The sequence below is a fragment of the Syngnathus acus genome, chromosome 13 (assembly GCF_901709675.1).
Source record: "Syngnathus acus chromosome 13, fSynAcu1.2, whole genome shotgun sequence".
Taxonomy (NCBI): domain Eukaryota; kingdom Metazoa; phylum Chordata; class Actinopteri; order Syngnathiformes; family Syngnathidae; genus Syngnathus; species Syngnathus acus.
The window spans coordinates 9,431,886-9,455,513 of record NC_051098.1 but is presented as its reverse complement, the minus strand read 5'-3'; the positions used below and the strand labels follow the sequence as shown (position 1 = coordinate 9,455,513).

General features: G+C 40.9%; 3 protein-coding genes across 4 annotated transcripts; 1 reads left to right on the top strand and 2 right to left on the bottom strand.

Annotated features, from left to right (window-relative positions):
- The first annotated feature begins 277 nt into the window (after positions 1 to 277).
- Positions 278 to 4,918, top strand: ap1s3a (adaptor related protein complex 1 subunit sigma 3a). 2 transcript variants are annotated; one of them, XM_037268481.1, is made up of 5 exons: positions 278 to 451; positions 2,478 to 2,656; positions 2,997 to 3,105; positions 3,765 to 3,902; positions 3,993 to 4,918. In XM_037268481.1, exons 1-5 carry the CDS (start codon positions 449 to 451, stop codon positions 4,026 to 4,028), a joined length of 465 nt encoding a protein of 154 aa, XP_037124376.1. In that variant the 5' UTR covers positions 278 to 448; the 3' UTR covers positions 4,029 to 4,918. The 2 variants fall into 2 exon arrangements, with proteins under 2 accessions (XP_037124376.1, XP_037124375.1); XM_037268480.1 differs by having other exon boundaries at positions 3,990 to 4,918.
- Positions 4,684 to 9,247, bottom strand: scg2a (secretogranin II a). The gene is made up of 2 exons (XM_037268474.1): positions 9,153 to 9,247; positions 4,684 to 7,131 (listed from the first exon to the last, which is right to left on the bottom strand). The coding sequence occupies exon 2, from the start codon at positions 7,121 to 7,123 to the stop codon at positions 5,324 to 5,326; it is 1,800 nt and encodes a 599-aa protein (XP_037124369.1). The 5' UTR covers positions 7,124 to 7,131; positions 9,153 to 9,247; the 3' UTR covers positions 4,684 to 5,323.
- A 12,711-nt stretch (positions 9,248 to 21,958) lies between these two features.
- kcne4 (potassium voltage-gated channel, Isk-related family, member 4) lies at positions 21,959 to 23,293 on the bottom strand. The gene is made up of 2 exons (XM_037267016.1): positions 22,982 to 23,293; positions 21,959 to 22,569 (listed from the first exon to the last, which is right to left on the bottom strand). The coding sequence occupies exon 2, from the start codon at positions 22,540 to 22,542 to the stop codon at positions 22,009 to 22,011; it is 534 nt and encodes a 177-aa protein (XP_037122911.1). The 5' UTR covers positions 22,543 to 22,569; positions 22,982 to 23,293; the 3' UTR covers positions 21,959 to 22,008.
- Between the last annotated feature and the right edge of the window lie 335 nt (positions 23,294 to 23,628).

Below are 23,628 nucleotides of genomic sequence, written 5' to 3'. Positions count from 1 at the left end.
AATGTTAATGAAAACAACTTGTTTCTGTTTCACATGAGACGCTGGAATATTTTAACACTACACACAAGTGTTGTGTAGCATCAACAGTGACCACTGTTGACTAGTGAAGAATTTCAACTACTATGCAGAGTAAAACACAAAAATTTTCAGTCACATCTTTAAAGCAGACTGTAAAAGCGCACAATCTCTCTCTTTCTCTCTCTTTCTCTCTCTCTCTCTCTCTCTCTCTCTCTCTCTCTCTCACCCACTCTCTCTCTCACACTGTGAGTGTGTGTGTGCGTGTGTGTGTGTGTGTGTCTGCGTGTGTGTGTTTACGTGTAGGTGTGGCGAAGGTGTGATGCACAATGTAAGGAGCAGGAGCCCAGCAGGAGCAATTTCACCGCCCATAGGACATTTCTTCCTCTTGTGAGATTGAGTCCCATGATTCTAAAAGAGATTGAGAGACAAAATGGTGAGTGTGTGCTGCACGGGTTCTTCTGCATGCAACAGTAGTTGTTTATTTAAAGTTAAGGCAGTTTATATATGTCAGAATTCAATAGCTAAATTGCATTTCAATTTTGTGGTATAAATGACAATAAAAGTTCTGATCGTCAAAAAACTAAAATAATCCCTTATAATAATCTAATAATAATCAAAGCGAAACTGTGAGCTGCTGGGAACGAAATGCGACCTTTTTTTTCTACATAAGCCGTCTTATCTTGTGGTAAGTGTTTACAGGTGCTCCTCAGGGCAAAGTGCTTTCTCGAGTCACTCTTTGCATTTATTGTTGTAGTGTATTGCAAACTGGTGGTGTTTGCCATTTACTAGATCAGAGGTCACCAACAGGTTGCTGGCAATAAGCAGCTTTGAAGAAGAAGAAGTCTTTTGGGGGTTTTGGAATCATTAGATTTTATGACATTGCATTAATTAACACGGACAAATTTGTTGGCCCCTCTCTGTTAAAGAAATCTTTTTTTGCAGTAAGGTAAGGGTTCTTATCTTGGTATGCTCCATTTTTACGTCTATGAACATACAGCTGAAGTGCCTTGCCAAAAGTGTCCAGTTTTATCTTGTCTGTCCAAAGAATATTCTCTCAAAAGTTTTGTGGCTGGTCAACATGCATTTTTTTCCATTTTATTAAGATCTCATTTTGTGTCTTCCTTGTCTTCCTCAGATTGTGTGACTGAAACTGATGTACCTTGACCTTGGTTCTAACCATTAAGTTGTTTGAAAATTGTTCTGGGCTCTTTTGTTTCCATTTGTCTTAATCCTGTCACGCCCATGCCAGAGCACGCTCGGTCGGCAACTTTCCTCAGACACACCCCTTCATCACCGTCATGTCTGTCACCTGCTTCCTCTTGTTACCTTGTGTATTTAAGCCCTGCCCGTGTGCCCAGTGTTCCTGTTCCTGTCGTCTAGTTTCTTCCGGTCTGTCTGGAGGCTCAGGGTCAGAATTTTAACCTCGTCCGAGTGGACTTCTGTCGGTGTGTCTGTCTGTCTGTCTGTCTGTCGGTCGGTCTGTCTGTCTGTTTGCTGGCCATGAGTCTCTATCCTGTCTGTGTCGTCAGTTCCCCACCGGTCTCCCTTCTAACTCCCTTTCCCTTCAAAAAATCCTGGTTCAAGCTGCATTTGGTCACCCTGGCTCAACTCATTCCTGACAAATCCTTTTGTCAATTTTTGCAGGTAGACACAGAAACATCAAGCTACTTGGAGATGATCTAATATCCTCTACCTTCACCATGCTCTTCTGTAGTTTTCTTTCTAATCTGCTGAAAAAACTCTCTTCTTCGCTCCAACTGGTCCATGTTTATATTTTTCACACACCATGACACGCACAGTAACTACTTCTCACATGCAGGGCACGCAAAGACAAACAACCATTCACGCTCACTCCTACAGCCAAATTAGAGGCCAATCGGCCTACCATGCATGTTTTTTTTAATAATTCTCTGGAAGGACCATTCAAAAGACGCATCTTTTTCATTGGTTAATTTTCATTGTTTCATTTATTATTACTTTTTTCTATTTTTTAAATATTATTTTTCTTTGACGTTACCAACAATTTTGTCACAGTGTGGAATATCCACAACACACTGTTTAAACTTGGCAGAGCTGAATTGTACTGTTTGAGTTCTGTTTTGTTTCCTTATATCACAGGTGTCAAACTCAAGGCCCGGGGGCCAGATACGGCCCGCCACATCATTTTATCTGGCCCGCGAAGACAAATTGTGCATCAAATTCGTGTGTCATTACTAAAATTGCAAATTGTCTTCACTTTTTAATAATATATTTTTCAATATTTGACCAGTTTTTACTCGTCTGATTTTGAAAATGAGTTATTTGTTAGTTTGTTTTGTAGCTTTTACTGTATATAATATGAGGTGCTCATGCATTTATTTGGGTTGACAGTCATAATGGCCCTCCGAAAGAAGCTATGACTACAATGCGGCCCGCGAACAAAATGAGTTTGACACCCCTTCCTTCTATGCTCTCTCCAGATTCGCTTCTTGCTGCTGTTCAGCAAGCAGGGAAAGCTACGTCTGCAGAAATGGTTCACACCATTAACAGATCGAGAGAAGAAGAAGGTGATCCGGGACATGATGATGATTGTGTTGGCCCGTACGCCGCGCTCGTGCAACTTCCTGCAGTGGAGAGACCTCAAGATTGTCTATAAAAGGTTCATATGCATGAAATGTAGAAACTGTTTATCTCACCTTGCAGACCAGTCTGCCATTTTGACAAACCCTTTGCTCCAATAAGAAACTCAGGAGATTGTGTCCCACCACAGATGTGCTGTCTAGGAAAAACATCTTGGATTCTCGTGTTAGTGCTTGGCATTGGAAATAAAACAATTGTTTACAAAGCTAGTGATATACTTTTGTGTCTGTTTATCTTGGTGTTTTTTATATAATTTATGTGCTTGTCGTATAAGACTTACGCTACCTTTTCACGTCATATGTCACGGTTAGCATATCAAAGTAGCTGCAATATATTCACAGTAATATCCTCCACTGCAGGTACGCCAGCCTGTATTTCTGCACTGGTCTGGAGGAGCAAGATAATGAGCTGCTGAGCCTTGAGGTGCTGCACAGATTTGTTGAACTGCTGGATAAATACTTTGGCAATGTAAGTACCGATACATTGTTTTAACCAAACATGATGTGCCTCATGTCATTATAAAGCTTAATTTCTATGCAGGATGCATCTGTTCTATTGTTACCTTAGAAGATTGGACAGCATGTTTTATGTAACATTCCGCTGTTCTTGTTAAAGCGTCTGTTCAGTACAGCTGTTTCTTTAGATGCTGGTTAATTTTTTTTCCAAGGTAGCGCATATGCAAAGTTTTTAAATGAGCAACGGTGCACAAAAGATTTCACCAAGTCTGATTTAAAATGCTGCACTTGCCAGACAGCTAAATTTGGAATTCAAATTACTGTTAATAAATACCTCATTAATAAATACCTGAATGGCTGTGTAATATAGGACATACATCATGGCCATGTAAGAAGACACTCAATTGGAAAATTAAAATAAATGTAATAATTTATTTGCTAAGTAATATCTATATAAACGGCAAAGTGGTTAGAAAATTAGCACTGCATGTTTTTAATGTTTATATGTATTGTATTTTTTTTACATATTTCTTATTTTACTTATTTATATATATTTAGTGTGTATATATATTTATTATCTGTATACAGATATTTTTATTTTGGTAAGTACCAATGCAGTGATTCCCTTAGAGTCCAGTGTGTGTGGTACATTGTGTTTTGCTTCATCATCAGGTGTGTGAGCTGGACATTATTTTTAATTTTGAAAAGGCGTATTTTATTTTGGATGAATTCTTGATGGGAGGCGAAGTGCTAGAAACCTCCAAAGTGGCCGTGGGTGTCTCTCTGCAGGAGGCTGACGAACTCCAAGAGGTGCAGTAAGCTTTCACACGCCCTCGTGAACGTAGGTTTGGAGAGAAGTGACTCATGAGAACATTTTTTTTTCATGTTTTGTCATTGCAGACAATGGAGGAATATATGAGCAAACCTATGTATTGAGCCTATGACAGACCTCTCCCACCTCAGGACATAAACCAGAACGTTTAAATCTGTGCAATATTTTCACTTTGTCATGAACCACAAAGTGCTTTTGTAAATTAGCACCCAATATTTTTTGCAAAAGCTCACATTTCAAAAAATTCTTCTTTTTGAAAGAAATCATTATTAACATACTATATTTACAAAATGTACTCTGGTTGTCTTATTTTGCTTCTTGAGAGGGAGGCTCTGGCTTCAAATCTCAGCTCGGTCTTCTTTCTTGGATTATTTGTCCATAGGTGCAAAAATAAGTCTGAATGGTTGTTTATATATGGCTTGTAATGGATGTAAATGGTTGGATAGATGCATGTTAAATTGATTCTACAAAACAGATAGCACTTTTATCCGTGTATGCAAGGATACCTAATTATAGTACAACTAAATATTGCATTCATAATTGCCCTACAAATTTTACTACACTGTCTATGAATTGTTTCCAGTGTATTGTGTTAGTGGCTATGATTTTATTTTTATTGTTTATTTTATTGTGGCATTACATCTTAGCTTCCTAGAAAAAAAAAATTCTCAACAGCTTTTTTTCTTGTTTGCTGATTTGAAAAAAAATCTATATGTTGTCAATGAGAGGAAAAAAAGAACACAACTCGGTAAGGAAAAATAAAGTCAATGCTTTATTAACCTCAAGTATGTCACATATGCCCACATTTAGGAAAGAATTGCCAACAAACACAAGTGAAAGTAAGGGGGTCCAACACTGATGTGTGTGTGTGTGCGCGTGTGTGTGCGTGTCGTCAGGAGTGGCGAGTCACATGTACGGGATGTTGAGCAACTAACTCAAATTATTGTCAGAACACTCATATTTCTGCTAATAAATAAGACATTCAGTAAACCTACAGAGGAACCACAGTTGACTGCATATTTATATCTTTGAAAATACTTAATTTTTGTCTCTGTCCACTTCCACCAACACAATATTATATACATGGAAATACAGGTGCATCTCGAACATAAATTAGAATATTGTTGTGAAACTTAATTGATTTTAGCAGCTGTACTGTAAACAAATTCACTATACACATATATAATATATTTCCTGATGATCTAGAGAAATCTGAATATTACAGTATGTTACCTACACATTTTCAATTGGTTAGAATTTGAACTTTTGAAAAGAGTTTTCCTGCGTCCTATTTATGCAATACTGGAGTTTGGCCTTTTGAACTGAAATAAAAGAACTTTTGTACGATATTCTAATTTATTGAGATGCACCTATTTATGATTCATATCTGCCACTTGATTCATATGCCATTTTCCGCCTTGGCTTCACTCTCACTGTCCTCACTTTCTGGGTTGAAGTAGCTCATCAGTTTCATCACAGCCTCGTTATCAAAGCCTCTCTCGCCATCCTCAGACTGTCTCTTTTTATTCAGCACCTTACTCGAGTCCATTTGATCCAAATAATCCTGCATGGCCTGTTCAAACGAGTCTGCCGCGTTCTGCCCCGCCTCGTCCCGCTTTTGGCCGGCCTTGCCGTAGTGGTACGCTGGGCCGGGATAGCGCGCCAGCATCTGAGACGCCAGATACGCCGCCAGTTCGCCGTCTGTTGTGTCGTCATAGTCCTTTGACTTGCTGGGAGGGAAACGTCGCTGCGTGGGAGCGTCGTCCCCCGGGCGCCCCGCTGTCAGAGCGTGAAGTCGTGACGCAGGGCTTCTGTACGGCTTCCAGACGGGAGTTGGATCTCGGTTCTGCGCATTGCCCAACCCCAGGATGTTGAGGATGGCTTCCCTCTGCAGGTTTTTGGGGCTGTTCTTTCTGACAGGAAGACGTCTGCTGTAGAATTTAGTTTGGGGAATCTTGTAGATCTTCTTTGAGGATGTCTTCCACAATTTGTTTTTGTCTCGGCTCTCTTGGGCCTTCCATTGACTAGTTGTTTCTCCTGTCTTGAGCATATCCAGGAGATCCTCAGGCGGGATTTGGTATTTCCGTGAGATTTGAATGAGCTGATAGATAACTCGTGGGTCAATGTTATCTCTGTATTGAGTTACTCGCCTCTCAGCCCTCTTGTTCTCCTCTTCTTCTATTGCTCGCTTCTGCTCCTCCTCTTCAGTTCTTTCCAACACTTTGAGAAGGTAGTAGTCGACCTGGTCTGGATCATTTGACCTCCTAACTGGATACCTTTCATCCTCATCCTGCTCTTCCTCATCATCGACATAATCGAGGCTCCTGTCCAACTGATGTTTGTCCTCCTCCTCCTCCTCTTCCTCCCCTTGCTCTCCAGGACCCCAGTCTGTAAGGTCCTCTCCTTCGTCATCATATACCACATTTCTTAGATTGAACAGATCTTCTCCTTCTTCTTCCTCTTCATCCTGCGCATCGTCGTCCTCTTCCTGTCGTTTGTTTGTCATCTTTTGATTAGTAAACTTGTCCAATTCGTCAAAGACTGACTGCAGCGTTGCAAGGTTTTGAGGCGTGTACTTCTCCTCAACATTCTCATTGGTGCGTTTGAAGGGGTTCTCGTGATCATCCTCCCCCTCCTCTTCATCACCCTCCCCTTCTTCATCCTCCTCAAACATTAAGGGCATCTTCTTGTGAGGCATGATACCCCGTTGCTCCGGCACTTTGGCGTACACGCCACTCTTCCGGTCAGCACCCGCCAGCGAGGAAGGACGAGGCAGAGTGGGCTTGGATGCCTTTTCGGTCTGCTGCAGAGTGCTGAGTACGGCTTGGAGCAGCTCCTCACTCTTATCCTCGCTCCTTTCCTCATCTGTGTTGTCTCCGTCATTATCAGCGAGTATCGGGTCAGGAGCCAGTCTTAGAGTGGCGTGCGTCTTCTGAGCATCATCCAAGTGGCGATCGGCGTTGGGGAGAAGCGGCTTCTCCTGTGAGTCTGTTCTCTGACGAAGGCTTTCAATGTACTCCAAGGCTTTGATCATGTCAGCATTAGGTGACTGCTGCGGTTCTGATTCACTCTCCCTGAGTCGATGCTCTCGGAGAGTAGCCCCATAAATGCAGTGGAGACAGAGAGTGACAAACAGAAGCTGAGCCAAACCGAGGAGGGAATGTTTGCCTCTAGTGGAGTTGCAGAGGAAGGGCAGCATTGTGAAACCTGAGGACAGTCCAAAAAGCACAAATCAGCAGTGACCTTTGGTAGACCAGAATTGAGCATTTTGATCGTGTTTGTACTAAATTGTATGGTCTAAAAAATACTTTAAAGGCTTTTTTTTGTGAAATTAGGTGAAAATCCTGCGTGGCATGTGGTGTAACTGTGCGGAGGTGAGTTAGACCCAATGTCAGGCTGTAAGATGTGTGAGTCAGAGGTCTGCTCTGATGTGGGAGTGGTCACAGCCAACCACTTCAATCATGGCATATAGGCGTTTCATTTCAGTCCGTTTAAATGGGGCGAACAAGTCTCACATCTCAGTATGGAAAAAGCAGTGTGAAGTCGACCACCCTCTCACCACCGATCGATTGAAAGTATGCTGTCCAGTGGGTTGCTTTAAAAATACAATACAATGATTCAAAGTGTCGAACGCCCACTGTTCACATATTTATGAATGGAAAATGTTGCATTAGACCAGCTGTCTACTATAATTTAGATCAAATTTCTGTCACCAAATTGCCACTCCACCATCTCCAAGACGGTAGTGTCCAGTTTGGCGGAGACCGGTCAGCTAAAGAGGCAAATATGCAAAGTGAGCCTTGCATGAATACAAAAATGAGGATCCTCGAGCTATTATTTTATGGCACAGATGCACAGCTTTCAAAAATGCAGCCCTTAATATTTGTAAAAAATTAATTAAATTATTTGTGTACACGTTAAGCAGCATTCACCGAGTGTTGTCATTTTACTTATACACGTACATTGTATGTATGTATGTATGTATGTATGTATGTATGTATGTATGTATGTATGTATGCGCAGGATGTAACAGTAAATTTTAATTCACATGCTACAGGTCCCTCGCCCAGATAAAATGCAGTAAGAAAGATGGATGAAAGCTGTATTTGTACTATATTTGTTGTATTCCTCTCTCTTTTAACTAAATAGGTTAAGAAAATAAAATCTGTCACTATGATGCAGTGCAGTTCAGTGTTCACTATTAATACAGTCCAACCACAGTCATGGATTCATACTTTGTCAGTCATGCTATTAATTAGAATGAATAATAATCACATTAATAACTACAATAGCACCACTGAGATCTAAGTATGATTGTTTTCAAAATGTGAAAACATTGGGCACAGCTTTTGTCACAGAATATGCGCATGTTGTCATATGACCAGTAAGCGGATGTATTGATTTTCTTTACTATTCAAACGACCGCTTCATTAATTCATGCAGTCAATTGCAATTGAATATCCACATAGGAATATTTGTTGTATTAATTCATCTTTTTCTGTGCACTGCTTGAGCGTCATGATTAGTTAGTATTATTAGGACTGCTTAGCGCTGCAGTGATGCTATCGCTGCCGCCTGTTGCTTCTTATCTGAGGATCACATCCTGCAGCAGCATAGCAGCATTCAGCTCCCCTACAAATCTCATTAGTCGTTAAATTGATGCTCACCGTGAGTCACGGCCCCGTTGTCAAGGCAACCCCGTAAGACTAATGTACCCACAGAAGCCACAGTTATGCGCAAACCCTTTTAAACAGCAATCATCACCCACTATTACCAGCAAACAGCAATTTGGATAAATAATGTTTGTATGCCTCTTTGAGATGCATCATCTTAAGAAAGGCATTGAAGTGTGCTTTTAATAACAACCGGAAATGAGCAAATAGTAAAGAGATTTTATTTGACTAATTTAATTAATTTTTACTAATTATTTTACTTTAATTTTGCTGTTGTTTTTTAAACACACAACGTTTTTCTGTGTAAATATTAAACTTGTAAACATAGAAAAGAAGGCAACAATGGCTAAAGAGAGTCATAACAAAAATAAATAGTCAAAGAAATCATGCACAAACAAAGACAACACAAGATCAGAGCATCAGGTTGCTGAACAGCTGCCCAAGAAAAAGCCTAATAAAAAGAAAATAATTCAAACACACCAAGTCTTCCTCTTTTCATGTGATGAAAATCATGTGAGATCTCGGCCAAGTCATGACTGAATTAGAAATCCTTACCTGTTTGGACTTAGTTTGCGTTGACGGTCTTGTCGAGTGGTGTGAGCATCGCTGTCTCCAGCGTGAGTGTGCGCTCAGCACCGCGGACAGCTCCACATGCTATGAGACGCAAACCACGTGACTTAGACGTCAGCGAACGCAAGAGGCACTTTTTTTTTTTTTTTTCATGTCTGCAAAATCAAATTGATTCTATTTTTAAATTGAAGCCCCAGACAAAAACATTTATAATGCTACATTGGAATATGTTTTGTCCTACAATATTTGTGTACCAGGTTAGAAGCAGCAATCTCAGGTCAGATTTGTCATTGTGAAACAATTTGATACGTGATTCACTCATTGGAGAAAAGAGTCAAGCCTCTGGTACTTTTTGCTTTTGTAAAATGACTCACTGTAGTTATCTAATTCTGTATCCATTTTGAGTACCCACCTATGTTATAAATAGTTCCTTGCTTTTATAAATAGTTAACATGATCAGACACCTACATCCTTGTAAGGTCTATCAGAAAAGAATAGGAGCTTTATGTTTCATTTTATTATATTTCATGTGCCTAGAATCTAGTTGGGATTTGGATGAAGCTTTAAACCTTTAACTGTTTTAAGCCTTGATGGATGTTGTTGATGTTGGAAACCTCATTGCATGTTTACTTTTCTATAGTAACTGCTGTTCCCATTGACATATGCTGGAGCTCTGCTGCAACAGTGAGGGACAGACGCAGTTAAAAGTCCAGCGATGACTCATGTTTCGACTCCACCAAAGAACCAGTTGGGCGGGGGGTGATGAGGGACTGCAGTCTGCTGTGTGTGTGTGTGTGTGTGTGTGTGTGTGTGCGTGTGTGTGTGTGTGTGTGTGTGTGTGTGTGTGTGTGTGTGTGTGTGTGTGTGTGTGTGTGTGTGTGTGTGTGTGTGTGTGTGTGTGTGTGTGTGTGTGTGTGTGTGTGTGTGTGTGTAAAAAGAAGAGTGGAGAGCCCTTTACTTGTAAGCACGCACACACACTGTGGCCTCTAATTCTGGCTGCTTGTCAAGTCTGTTCCGTTATGGATCACTGTGAGCCGCTTCCACTTTCATTCATAAATTTGCCTCCTCGCTGCCTTTGATGTGAGCATTGGCTATCCCCCAATGACCTGCTTGTCTTGTTTTTTATACAAGCATAATTTAATTTTAGATTTTTCCCAGCTGGAGAACAGAAATGGATGAAAAGGGCTCTTTCAGATTTCCTGTTTATTTTCCTCCTTGCAGCTTTCAGAAATCAATGTGTCCTTATTCGGTTAGAAGTCTGTTGATGTCACCCATAATATGTTGGATGAAATTTTAAACATTGAGGGTTTCTAAAAATCACTTTTAAATGAGCAGTGCTGTACTAGAAATATTACAGTTGGGCTTGTTTGCAGTGAACTAAATAAAATGTCGGACTGGCATAGACAAGCATAATACATATATACCTTATGGTGTTTTCTTTACTAATTATTCGTTCGTCTGTCCATCCATCCATCACGGGCCACATAATCAAATGCGGCCTCCAGACCTGAGTTTGTGTTTTCTACCAGTGGACTGCCCCATATACAGCTAGGCCAACTGGGAGCCTGGCTTTTGCTACCACAACGATCAGGGGATGAGCCCTGGCATTAAAACTAGAAAGGCTTCTACTTGCCAGAGATGAAGGCTTCGCTCAAGAAGATAAAAACATTTTTCCTATCGGGCAGCAGTTCATACACTGCACTCTGTCAATAGACCATGGCATTTCACAGTGATCCCCCATGTGTGGGAATCAGCCATATAGTGGTGACACAAATTAGAACAGCTCGCTCACAAAGGCATTTTCAGTAACAGGCAGACAGCAAAAGATTTACTTACTTTGCTTATTTTCACACTTAATGAGTGGGCAGGGAGTCCGGAGTGCCAACTACTTGTGTGCAACCAATTAAAAAGTCACATTTCAACAAGATGTCCCCTTTAAAAATGTATGACCCATCCAGTCAGCCTAATTCCACTCTCCCACATGACTAATACATATCCTCCTCCACACACTCACATTGTTATGTGCACATCAAGCTGGAGCTGTCTGGCTAATTGCTTGTCGCTGCGCCTGTGGCGGGATTACTGATAAACAGAAATCAATTAACAACTCACTTCACCCCCACTGCCTGCGTAATAAAAGTCAACAGCCTCTTCTCTGTTCACGGAAAAAGCTTCGTAAAATGCTCCTAAATTTCTTTCCCACACTCGCAAGTGTGTCGAGACTGAGGTTGAGGCGTCACGACTCCCATTGGATGCTTTACTGTACGAGTCAAAACAATTCAGTCCTGGAAGTAGCGCGCTGCCACTTCCTGTCCCAGTCTCATTAACTGTCTGTTGGTACTCACTCTTTTCTGCCAATACTAAGGCGGTCCTCCTCGGCAGAAATATACCACAAGATCCAATATAAACAAGAAAATTGATGTCGAAGACAGGATGCATTCCCCACTGTATGATTGCTGATTCGCTATAAGATTAATCATTGGGTGAAAATGCTGACACACAAATTGGACCTGGAACCCTCATTCCCATTTTATTCCATTTATCTTTATACTACAGACAACCTAGTACACTCACTGGATAATATTTTTTATTCCAAAGGGTGGACCCTACCATTGATTTTACTATGCCAATGTTAATCAAAAATATCCATCCATCCAAGTGTTGGCCCATCCATGGCCAAGTCTCATTTTGTCTTAGTGTTAGGTTAGCACCTTCAAGGCAGTTTGGTCAGCAACCATTTAGTTCAGGCAATAGTATTTTACAATAGTATTTTCACATACAAAAAGGAGTTATTGTTCTTTTCAATACACTGAATAATTCTCTTAATTTTATGTTTAGTTTGTTTGATGATAAATTAGAGTGACATAAACTCAGAGCCTTTTTTTTGAAGAATTGTTTATTATCTGCCATATTTGTTTGTTGTGAATTAAGTTGAGTTTGCTGCCATCATGAAACACTTAAAACACACATTTGTACTTTCAAGTGAAAGTAAAAATAAAAAATCAGTCTAACAAATGCTTGCATCTAGAAAAAGATGATTGTGATTCCAATTTGTAGCACATGCAATCCTGATTAAACAGCCATTGAAAATAGTTATTGCTTCTTTCCTGCTCACCAATCGTTAAGTTGAATAGTTTGCAAGCACAAGTGATTACATTGTCTATCAGTCCAACAATGCTCCGATACAAAAATAAATTAGCATCAGAATAGCACAATAGGTCTCACAACAGCCGAGCCCTCCCGTCTTCATTTTGTTGAACCAATCATATATTTGCTAACCATCTACCAACATGAGCTTTCAGTTCAAACTCTGTTAGGTTCGTGATTTTTTTTTCCCCATTTCTCAGCATCGGAGTTCTCGCAATCTGACTTTGTCTTTAAGAAGGTAAAAACGCACTGCAGTCCAACTGATAATTAATGCCAAGCCCACTTGGAGATTCCTGGCATACTTGCTTTGTTGGTCTGATGGAGTCATTTTCCATGTAACTGTTCCCTGCAAAATGTGGAGTAGTAGTTAATGTCCAGTTGTCCATAATAGCTGAGTACAAATGAGTTGTGTCTCTTAAGTGTAGCTCAGTTCTCATTCAAAAGAGTTTAGTTTCCCGCATTTAGTCCACATACATCAAACTGTGACATCATGGAATGGCTATTACCCAATTTCCACCAAGTAGTACAGTTTGTTGCAAAGCTCCATTGTATTGTGTTTACATTTTCAAAAGTTGAGATGAAATTTATTTAAACATAGTCCAGTACAGTATCCAGTATTCTTGAAAGGCAGAGTCCCTGTTCTTCTCTCATCATATACTATAGTGAAACTAAGAAAATAGTAAATGATGTATCTAATTAAAAATAATGAAGATTAAGTATATGAGCATGTGAGCAAACAATTGACAGTTAATGCATTTTTAAAGGTAGTGGTGTGTGGCAGTGTGCTCTTGAGCGAAACACTAATTCTGCCTATCACCATACGTTGCTGGCATAGGTAGGTGAACAAAGACACGTTATTTGCAGTGAGCAAAATATTTCCGGACCACTTCAGTAAAATTGTTCTCTCTGCCGCTCTCACCACACTGTTTGGGAATGAATGCATTAAGGTCCCAGCTAGGCTAGTAGAGGGTGTCTGCAGTGTGGTCATCTAACCATTAGAAAATTAGAAAAATCGGCATTGGCTGCAATAGTGAAGTAAGAGGAAGATCAGCTCCAAAATCCATCCATAGCTGTTCTTCAGCACTCGTCTTTAGGATGCCTTAACTCAAGCATATTTTTCATGGACAGTGAAAACACTGCCCTCTGTTGCCACCTGCACATTATTCATTTTGTAAGGGCAGAAATTTGGCTAAAGATTTTGAACTGGATCTAGTTATGTTTTGGCAGAGTGCCTGATGTTGCGGCAGGTGAGTTTGGCATTATCTATATATAAACTCTCATCTCTCCTGTTGGAGGGCACTGGGCTCTCCTCTCCGTGCTGCTCCATGATGTGCAATTGTCCCCTGGCAAATGGCCAGCTGCTCCCCATTCATTACCACCAGACTTGGCAGCCAATAATTCTGTTCCTTCATGCAGGTTTTCAGAGACCTGGCAACCATAACGTTGAAGGAGGGGGCTAGATGCTGTGAATGGGTCTGAAGCGTTTGACGTCACACTCTTTCCTTCTGTGTGTGTGTGTCTGTCGAAAGGTGTGTGCTTCCATTTTTGCTCGAAATAAATTGGGTATAGCGAAAGACAGAACGAGTGAGACAGAGTGAGACAGAAGTTCAGCTTGTGCAACTGCACTCTCAACATCCATTTCCATGTTGTTTTGTTGTTCTGATGAAAAGAAGTGACAGGAATAACTGATTTGTGAGCATGACTCACCTGCTGACGCTTTGTGAGGAGAATACAAGAATCACAATCAGAACACTTTAGTTGTTTTGGAAAATGAACTTGGCAAACCCACTCATCCTTTAATACATTATGGAGACTTAGTGTTGATATGACCTCTGTGAATAACGTGAGCCGCCATTAAAATGGTGTGTGACTAATGTTGGGACCCAATGACGACATTCCCACATCTTGATGGGGCTTTTACTTATAATAGTCAACGCAGCAATTTTCCAAAATTGAACAATATTTTTCCAGTGAGGCAAGTGGAAGCATCAATGTTGAAAGCTGATTGGACTCAGCAAAAGTATTTAATGTTACATATGTGTGCCCTTTCATTGGCTCTTTATCTTTTATGGATTTATTTGTGTCTAGTCAGAGCCACTTTTCACCAATGTTGTTGCAGCAAATCAAACATTTTCATAGCTTTTTTTTTTTTATACTGATGAAATAAATTCTCTGTTGTGTTCTCACAGCTTTTTTTGTTTGTTTGTTGCCTCTGGCTGCTGATGAGAATGTGTGAAAGAAGTGAAATATTTCAGAAAAGCAGATGGAGAAAATGAAGCCAGGCTTGTTTTGGTTTTTTCCTTGTCCTGATTTGATCTGACCATTTAGCTGTCCTGGACGTTGGACTGCTTTTTACCCTTTGCATTTGTCAGCCCTATGATTGATGAGTGATCAGCCATCTGCATTACTATAAGTCAACAGGGATTGGCTCCGGCTAGGTTGAGAAAAATACTCCAACTCGATGTGTTTTATGCTACTTGGCTTTGAGCAAGGAAGGTTGTCCCCTTCTTCAATAGAATCAATGATGCTACTGTTGAAGGATTTTTGCCATTCTTGTTTCCCTCAAAGAGTATGTTCGCCTTCCGTGTTCTGATTAACTGTGTAGCACTATGGAGTAGATCAGAAAGTCATGCTTCCTCATTGAGCAGTCAATGCAAAACAAAACCATGATCAGTTCAGCAAAGAAACTGCCCAATATTAAGCAAAAGATTTATTCTATATTCTATTCTACTATTCTATTAACGACTGTCTCTTTGTTTCTGTTTTATTTCATCAGTAATCTGCATTCTCGCCTGGAGGGCGATGACGAATGTTTTCTTTAATTGTCCCTTAAACTTCTGAGCCTGAGCCCAGTGGTTGCTAAGTGCCCAGAGAGAGACAGGAAGCAGCACCAAGACTGCGGCTGTCTGCTGCATCCATCCTGTCATCCAGTGGCCAGCCAGACAGCTTCAGGAAGTGCAGCCAGCATGACTCATAGGTCATATTGTGCGCACTGGTTATGAACAATAAAGTTCGGGGCATTGCGTAGACACTGGCATTGTGTCAAATGTGTACCTGTGTGTAGAATCCCATCTGTACTCGAGTACAGTGCATTATGTGATGTTGACTATGATGTCTGAATGGGACTAAACTTTCTACTATCTGTTTTTTATACATTTAAAAGGCCGAATTATCGGCTTGATTCAAACCCTGAATCTGTTTACATGACTGTAGTAGATAGCATGAAGTCTTTGTCTGTCTTGGAAGATTAGTCTCCTTTCTGAGTTGGAGGAGGGTTGATTAAAATTTGCATGCTCGCCGTGATGGAAGAGGAACATTAGTCCATTAGTTTCACTGGATTTTTTTTGTCGTCTTACATGACGAAAGTGGAGGGGGACGGATCGTTGTCCTTCTGAATCTGTGGGGGAAGTGTCCCCCCCGTCCCCAATGTCATCTGCACCTATTCTTCTGTCAACACCCCCCCCCCCTCATCATTTCATTTTGGTAAAGAGAAAAGTCCATTGTCACATTTTATATTAGATATTCACTTTGACATGATGCACCATCTCGTTTCACGTTCTCTTACCAATAATGGTGGTTGAACACATGGAGAGTAGAAAGTGTTTTATTAGTATTGCCGTCACCAGAATGAGACCCAGTATTTTTTGTCTGACGTCGTATTGATGCCCAGGCAGCTCAAGAGAAAAATGACTGCAATTCAGTTGAGTCACTGAAGGGGGAGAGAAGTGCAAGCAGGGGAGGGTGTATGTTGATGCTGACGTGTGATGTGATTGCAGAAGAGGCGCATGCATGTATGCTAAAGCGGCATGATTCTCTTACTAAAATAGTACTGCTCCCTTAACTTGCATTGAATAGAACTTTTATTGACATTGTTTTATGTTATTTAGATTAAATTGCCACAATCAAGTTATAAATATAGAATTTAACACCTGTTCAGTCGTGGGCATGTAATACTTGGTTGGGACATTTAAAGAGGTGATGAAATGACTCAAATGCTTTATCACTGCCTGAAATTCCTGGTGGACGATCATGTGGATAAGATTTCCATTGTGGGTGTTCTGATTTTGAGTGATGATGGAAACCATGGTGAGACATGTTGAATATACTCACTCACTCACTCACTCACTCACTCACTCACTCACTCACTCACTCACTCACTCACTCACTCACTCACTCACTCACTCACTCACTCACTCACTCACTCACTCACTCACTCACTCACTCACTCACTCACTTCTGCTTCAACTTGACTTCTCCCTGGTGCACAGCTGGTATCCATGGAGATCAGAGACACGTAGACACAAACAACCATCCGCACTCGCACACACACCTAGGGGCAATTTGGAGTGCTCAATCAGCCTACCAAGTATGTTTTTGGGATGTGCTCAGAGAAAACCCACACGGGCACGGGGATAACTTGCAAACTCCACACAGAGAGGGCCAGAGGTGGAATCGAACCCGCACCCTCCTAACAGTGAGGCGGACGTGCCAACCAGTGCCCCACCGAGCTGCACCAGCTTTAAATGATATGTTGAAAAAATTCTGTCATTGCTAAAGACTGTTTTATCTCATTACCAAGGAGATAAAGTCTGGATTCACGACTTTGAATCAATACTTAAAAATGTCATCTGATTTGCTTCATCCTTTTAAGAATGTGGCAGCAGGGATAGTAGACACACATTCATGCACTCAGTGGAGCCGTTGTTCATCGGAAGAAATTATTTTAGACACTAACTCCCTTGTGACTGAGTTAAACTTTGATAGTGCGCTTCCTGCTTGGTGCTAATTAGGCGGATGATGATCACATTACATTATTCTCTTTTTAATAGGACTTGCACGTTATTGCTGATCTGCAGTGCAATATCAGGAAGCACTAAGAGAACTAACTGACGTCTTTTCCAGCATGACTTGCAAGGGATATTTATGAGAACCAATGTGTATTTCTAAATCCACAAACTCCTGTATGTAAGGCAAGTTTAAAGCAAGGTCTGTGATAGGATAGCAGGTAGGTTATGAGTATGAGAGCCCTACTTTCGTGCCCAGTGCAAGTCAAGTTGATCCCTGAAGGAGCTCTCCTCATTCCCTTTAAATTCATCGCAGGGGAGATGCATGGTCTACATGTCAGAAGCACTCGCTGGAGTCCGTGCAGTAAATTGGTGTGCACAAAGTATGTTTAACAGTGTGAAGAATCATTCTCAGTCCGCCCGGAACTCCCACTGAGGTGAAGATGTGCCCGTCCGTCTTTTTAGCGAACATGCACTTTTCTACAAAAAAAAAGGCCACAAGATGGGTCATGCATAAGAATCAAACTTCTTTGTTTCACTATAAAAGCTTAACAAAGTACCCTGGGCATGTTTTGGTCAACTCAGAAAATAGCGACACCATTTCCTTTTTTTTTCTTGCACTTTAACAGTGAACGACAGCTTAGCTCATTAGTGAGTAAAGCAAAATTGGCAGGAAGGAGCAACACCGCCCACAGAGTTACTTAAGCTTGAGACACAGCGGCAAACAAATCGGCAATCAATTTTAGGGCCTGGGTCGGCTTTATTTGACAGTCACACCTTTGTGCTTGACTTTAGTTACATTCAGTTATAAAACGAACAGCCCATGCGGTAGGTGACTTTTCATAAAAGGACTTCCTTCCTTGTGTGTGTGCGTGCAACAATTGCAGCTGATGGAAATTTGGTTGCAATTCAACCAAAATACTCACTTTTACCATCTCTCTGACATATTAATATTCGTGGCCATTCTATCACTATGCTCACACTTTAATCCATAGGGAACAAAAGGCTTTTAGATTTTTGCAGCTCCAGACAATTTTTTGTTTTTTTTGGGCCAATATGGCTCTTTGAACATTTTGGGTTGCCAAACCCTGGTCTAGTCAATGGCAGGGGGCCACCATTTGAGATACTTTTTAATTAATTTGGAATATGAGCTTCAATTGGTACTTTAAAATGTTTGATTTATTATACAAGCTCACATGACTCCTGAGGGAGAAAGGAAGCAAAAGCTTGTGAAGTGAAGCAGTAACAAATTGTGTGGATGTGCATATGTGTGTGTTAGGGGTGGTCAGGCACACAGATTCCCATTGGGGGACACTAATAACAAGCTTTCTGCGTAGGAGGTGCTCTGTGTGTCCAGTTAGCTACTCACACCCTTCTTGCTCTTCGTCCTGAGAAAAACTCTTGTACTTTCTGTCCTTGTCTAATTTTGCACACTCCCTCCCGCCTCTCTCTCTCTGTCTCGCTCGTCTGTCTATCTGTCTATCTGTCTCTCTGTCTCTGTCTCTTTCTCTCTCTCTCGCTCTCACACACACACACACACACACTCACACACATGCACACACTTAACCCCCCCCCACACACACAACTGTAATAGTACAGTAAGAGGACACACTACAAACTCAGCAGTGCTTCACCCGTATCTTCCTTGTAGAGGCTGATTTAATGTTCTTCTGTTTGTGTGTGTGTGTGCGTGTGTGTGCACGTGGGTGCGTCTGCACTTGACTATGTGCGTGTCCGTGTTCTGCATGAATTATTCAGTGGTGTTTATGTCAAAGAGAAAATAGGATGTTGAATGCTTCAATGAGTCCAGATCTGCGCCACTCTGCCCGGGTGCCTACAAGAGGCATAGAAAATGTAATTCCTCTTAGTGTGCGCTACAGTGGCCTCATTCGTATCAGGAACGAGGACGTGTGAGCAGGAAGATCACAGCATGGCAGTGCATTGTGTCACGATTCGGATGTGAAGGAGATGTCCCCAGTGGAGCTTGATAATCTGTCTGAGGGTAGCAACGTGTTCATCACTGATAAGAGAGAATACATTTTCACTTGACAGCGTAAATGTGATCAGCTTGTCAGATTCTAACAACAGAAGACAGATGACGGGAGAAAGAAATTAATGTGACCCAATGAAATATTCTTCCTGTGAAGTCATGAAATGCCATGAAATGCCATGAAATGCTCTTTCACAAAGAATATAAAAAGCTTAGTACGTTTTTGACGTTGTGTGCCACAGTCGTATTTTGCAGAAAATGTGTATTCAATGATCAAAAGAAGCTATTATTTAATTAAATTAATATATTTTAAAGTTGAGGATTTCACATTAATTCCAAGATTAAACTCAGGTTAATATCTGTAAGAAAATGGCAGAAATAGAAGAAGAGAAATGTGATTCATTGAGATCAAATATAGAAAATTGATCAATGGCAGTACATTAGTTAATTAGTTAAGGAATGTATTTGCTTAACGTCACTAACATACATAATCTCATCCAGCTGTACAACTCATTCAACAATATTTTCTAAATTATGCTGTTTGCTGTTGTAAGTCAAATTACACTGGTGCATGTTACATTTTCCTAACAACAACAAATAAAAACAGAGATTGAGCCAATTTCTTCAGTTGGCAAAAGGCATCTCTTGCCTGAGGCATCGCTTGCCAACTGTCCATGCATTTTCTTGGCTTGTCAAGGCAATTATTCTTTCCATATATCACAAGAAAGGTGTTGCGTGTGCTCCCTCTGGACTGCTGCTTGTGTTGGTGTGACAAGCTGTCTTTGTAGTGTAGTGAGACCGAGAGCCTGACAACCAATACACTCCCTGGCCACAACATTAGGTTTGCTTACGCAAAAAAAAAAAAAAAAAAACTGTATATCCGGAAATGTTGCCTATACCAAGAGAATAATGTTCATTTGGAGAGTTGTTTTTGTAGTGTTATTGTTGATTGAATGCTAGGGTGTTCGCTTTTCGTCAATTATCGTAGAAAATAGTACTAACGGTCATCAAAGACTTCATCAAGAACCTCTGCCACTCATTTGCACTCATGTTATAAATATTGAGATTTAAAAAAGATTAACTTGTTCTGGACAGTTATGAACAGTCCTTGATCAACATTAACAGAACACTTTGAGGAGGATTTCCTTCCACTTGCACCATTTCAGGTCTCACCGTCATTGCCCACTTGACTGCACTGGAAGACCCTGGCAGAAAGAGGGAGTCCCTACCAGCACTGCCTCAGGCTCTTTCAAGAGAGATGACATTCCAACCCAATACCTGTTAAAGTCTCTGACTTCAGCTGCCACCCAGGTCTCTAGGCATCCAACAACCTTGGCATTTAAACTACACTATACTGTTACCTTGCATCATTATCTTTATGAAGACAGTGTGAACTGACCAGGCTGTTCAGATTCAGCCCTTTCTAACTGCTTTGCAACATGTAGTGTATATTTTCTCTGCTTTGCATGGAATAATGACGTGGAGAAGGTTAGTTCCAAAAATAACATGGACACATCTTTCCCTCATTCGATTTATACTTGGGTCATTGAATAACCGCTAAAATACTACCTCCTATTGGTATGATGGTGTATAACAACAAAACGAGAGCACTCCAGCTCTCTCGTTTCACTTACCACTTAAATCAAGCCTTATATGGTGATAAATATTAACATTCACAATGTATACTATAGTGAGCATGCAAATTTACACCACAGATGATCAGAGCACATATCAGGAAGAAAAAATCGACATTTACTGACAAGTCTATTAAAAATCTTTCAAGTGGGTTCCAGGTGCATTTCAGCTCTAGAGCATAAAAGAGAAAAGGAACAAAATGCAGTTTTAGTCCACTGAGCCAAAAGAAGATGGCCGGTTCGTTAGTTATCCTGCAGGATGAGTCATCACCCCAAACTAGAGGGGTTTGCAGAGAGGGAAGGCATAGTTTTTTCAGAAAATTCTACATTTTCATCCAGCTCAGTGGTGTTTTTACATAAATGGGGCACAAACCACTTAGGAAGGCAGCCAGAGCAATTGGATGTCGTATGTTCAAACTTCCGATGACTCTTTCATTAAACACGTACTAAACAGCACAGACAATGAATACAATCGATACAGCACAAGTGAAATGGCTTTACGGTAAGCACAGCAGAATGGCTTGTTTTTCTTGTGCACTACCCCACAACAGCATTATTAGGATAAGTGAAAATCTGTTTTGCACATTGGTCACACAATTAAATCACCAGTCTGCATATATATTGGAATGAAAAAAAGTAATGGTGAAGCACTTATCAGTGATAATAGTCAACATAAAATGGCTTCATTTATTTTACCGTCACAAGAATAATTTCAGAGCTGATGCGTGTAGGTAACGCTACACAATACAAATAGATGTAGCCGACCAAAATGTATCCCAAGAGAGGATTACTTATTTATCATCCATTCATTTTCCAAGTCTCGTCACAGGTGAGCTGGAGCCTATTCCAGCTGACGTTGACCGAGTACAGACAGTAATGGTAATACATCCTTGACAGGTCGCTATGGTACCGAGTTTTTGTTGTCATTTTTCATACTGTTCATAAAAAATGAACTTGGCATTTTTTCTATAAATATTTTATAGTTGAACAATTAGATCCATCCATCCACCCAAATTCATCCATCCATCCATCCATCCATCCATCCATCCATCCATCCATCCATCCATCCATCCATCCATCCATCCATCCATCCATCCATCCATCGCAAATAAAAACTGCATTTTTATTACTTTTACTTAAGTACTTGAGTTGAATCAGAAGGCCCACTTTTACCAGAGTATTTCTTTGAACACAGTGATCTGTCCTTAAGTGTGTGATTATCTTTGGTTCTTGTCTTTGCAAACCCCCATGACAAGGTTTCGTGCGATCCTTCCTTTCCTTCATTTTCAGCCAGAATCCTCCCGTCTGTTCTCCACTGTCACCTTGGGGGTCTCATCCGGACTCTCCCCGCTGCCGCTGTCCGACTCCTCCTCCTCGATGGCCACGCGCGTGTCCGCAGAGGAGCATAGAGAGCTGACACTGCTTTGCTCCGTGCAGAGCGCGCACGCGAGCGGAGAGGGCAGCGCGCCCTCATGGCGAAGATGTCCGAAGGGGTTGCCGTGGTTACCAGAGAACGGCAAAGCCAGGTTCAGCGAGCGCACTCCCGTGACAGCCTCCCCCGGGAAGCAGAGGCTGTGTTTTTTGGGGAGCGTGCCCCACTCCCGCTTCTCCTCCTCGTGCACGAGGCGTGTGAAGATGTTGGTCCTCCTCTTCTCCTTCCTTTTGGAGTGGAAGTAGCCCAGCATGATTCCACAGAGGAAGATTCCGTAGAAAGAGATGACGATTAAAATGTACATGTAGGCAGTCCCGCTGCTTTGCCCCGCCTGTGCGTGAAGAGGACTGTGTGTGGAAGGCTGGGTGGAGTTCTCCAGGTGCTCCATCTTGTCTCAGAAGCCTAAGTTGGTCAACTAAAGAGAAAATTAAATCCATTCATAAATATTCAGTAAGGCTGTCATTCAAAGAGTTTTGGAATTGATTATTCTGTCAATTTACTCAATGGATTGATAACTTTATTTTTCATAGTGTGTGTTTGTCACACACTCCTGCATGCAGTTTTTACAATTCTATCTGCAGTATAAAGTACATAAAGAAAAAGAGCACCATCTGGTGGATGAAGCATCATTTTATCTATTGATGACTTGTCTCGCGCACACAATACCTATTTCATATTATACTGTTCATTATCATTTTAAATACAGCTTTCAGTTTTATTTGCTCATTAGGTATTGCATGAAATAAAACAGCAGTCAATACAGATTCAAAATAATTTTCATATAAACTAATATCAATGATCTTTAAACACAGCAAATGTTAACTCACCAGAGGTCAAATCTCATGAGCTTTCAATGACCAGCGTGTAACTTCTTGGAGCTCTTCCTGGAGTTTGGCAGATGTTCTCCACGGATTAAATTATTTATACAGTCACCACCCCCAACTGTGAGTCACGTGGAAGGGGCTGACTGTTTAACAAAGCTTGTGTCTGTGCCTGTGGAAAGCTTGGAAAAACACAGAAAAACTTCCCAAGTCCCTAGAATGGCCATTCACCATCGACAACTTCTATGAGACAATTGTATTTTCAAAATCATGGTCACATCAGGCTGCATGAGAGTGAAATGTATTAGAGCAGGGATGGGCAACTTAAATGCGTGGGGCCACATAGGACACACTTCCTAAACAGAGAATTTGTATTTAAAATAGCATTTTCATCCAACCATCCATCCGTTCACACCAGAGATATGAGAGAACAGCTATGGTTAACATAGCATTGCCAATCAATATTTTTGTTTTTTTCTCATTGATACATATTTTAAGCAGTTTAAAATGATTTTAATTCCCACAATAATGTTTTTTTGCAGCGTAAAAAGCAGTCTTTCAACAAATTTACCATTCAAGTTTGGAACAAAACTTTCAATTTCTTCATTCTTTCCACCACCTGAAAGATTCCAGTGATATACCAACTAGGTTCT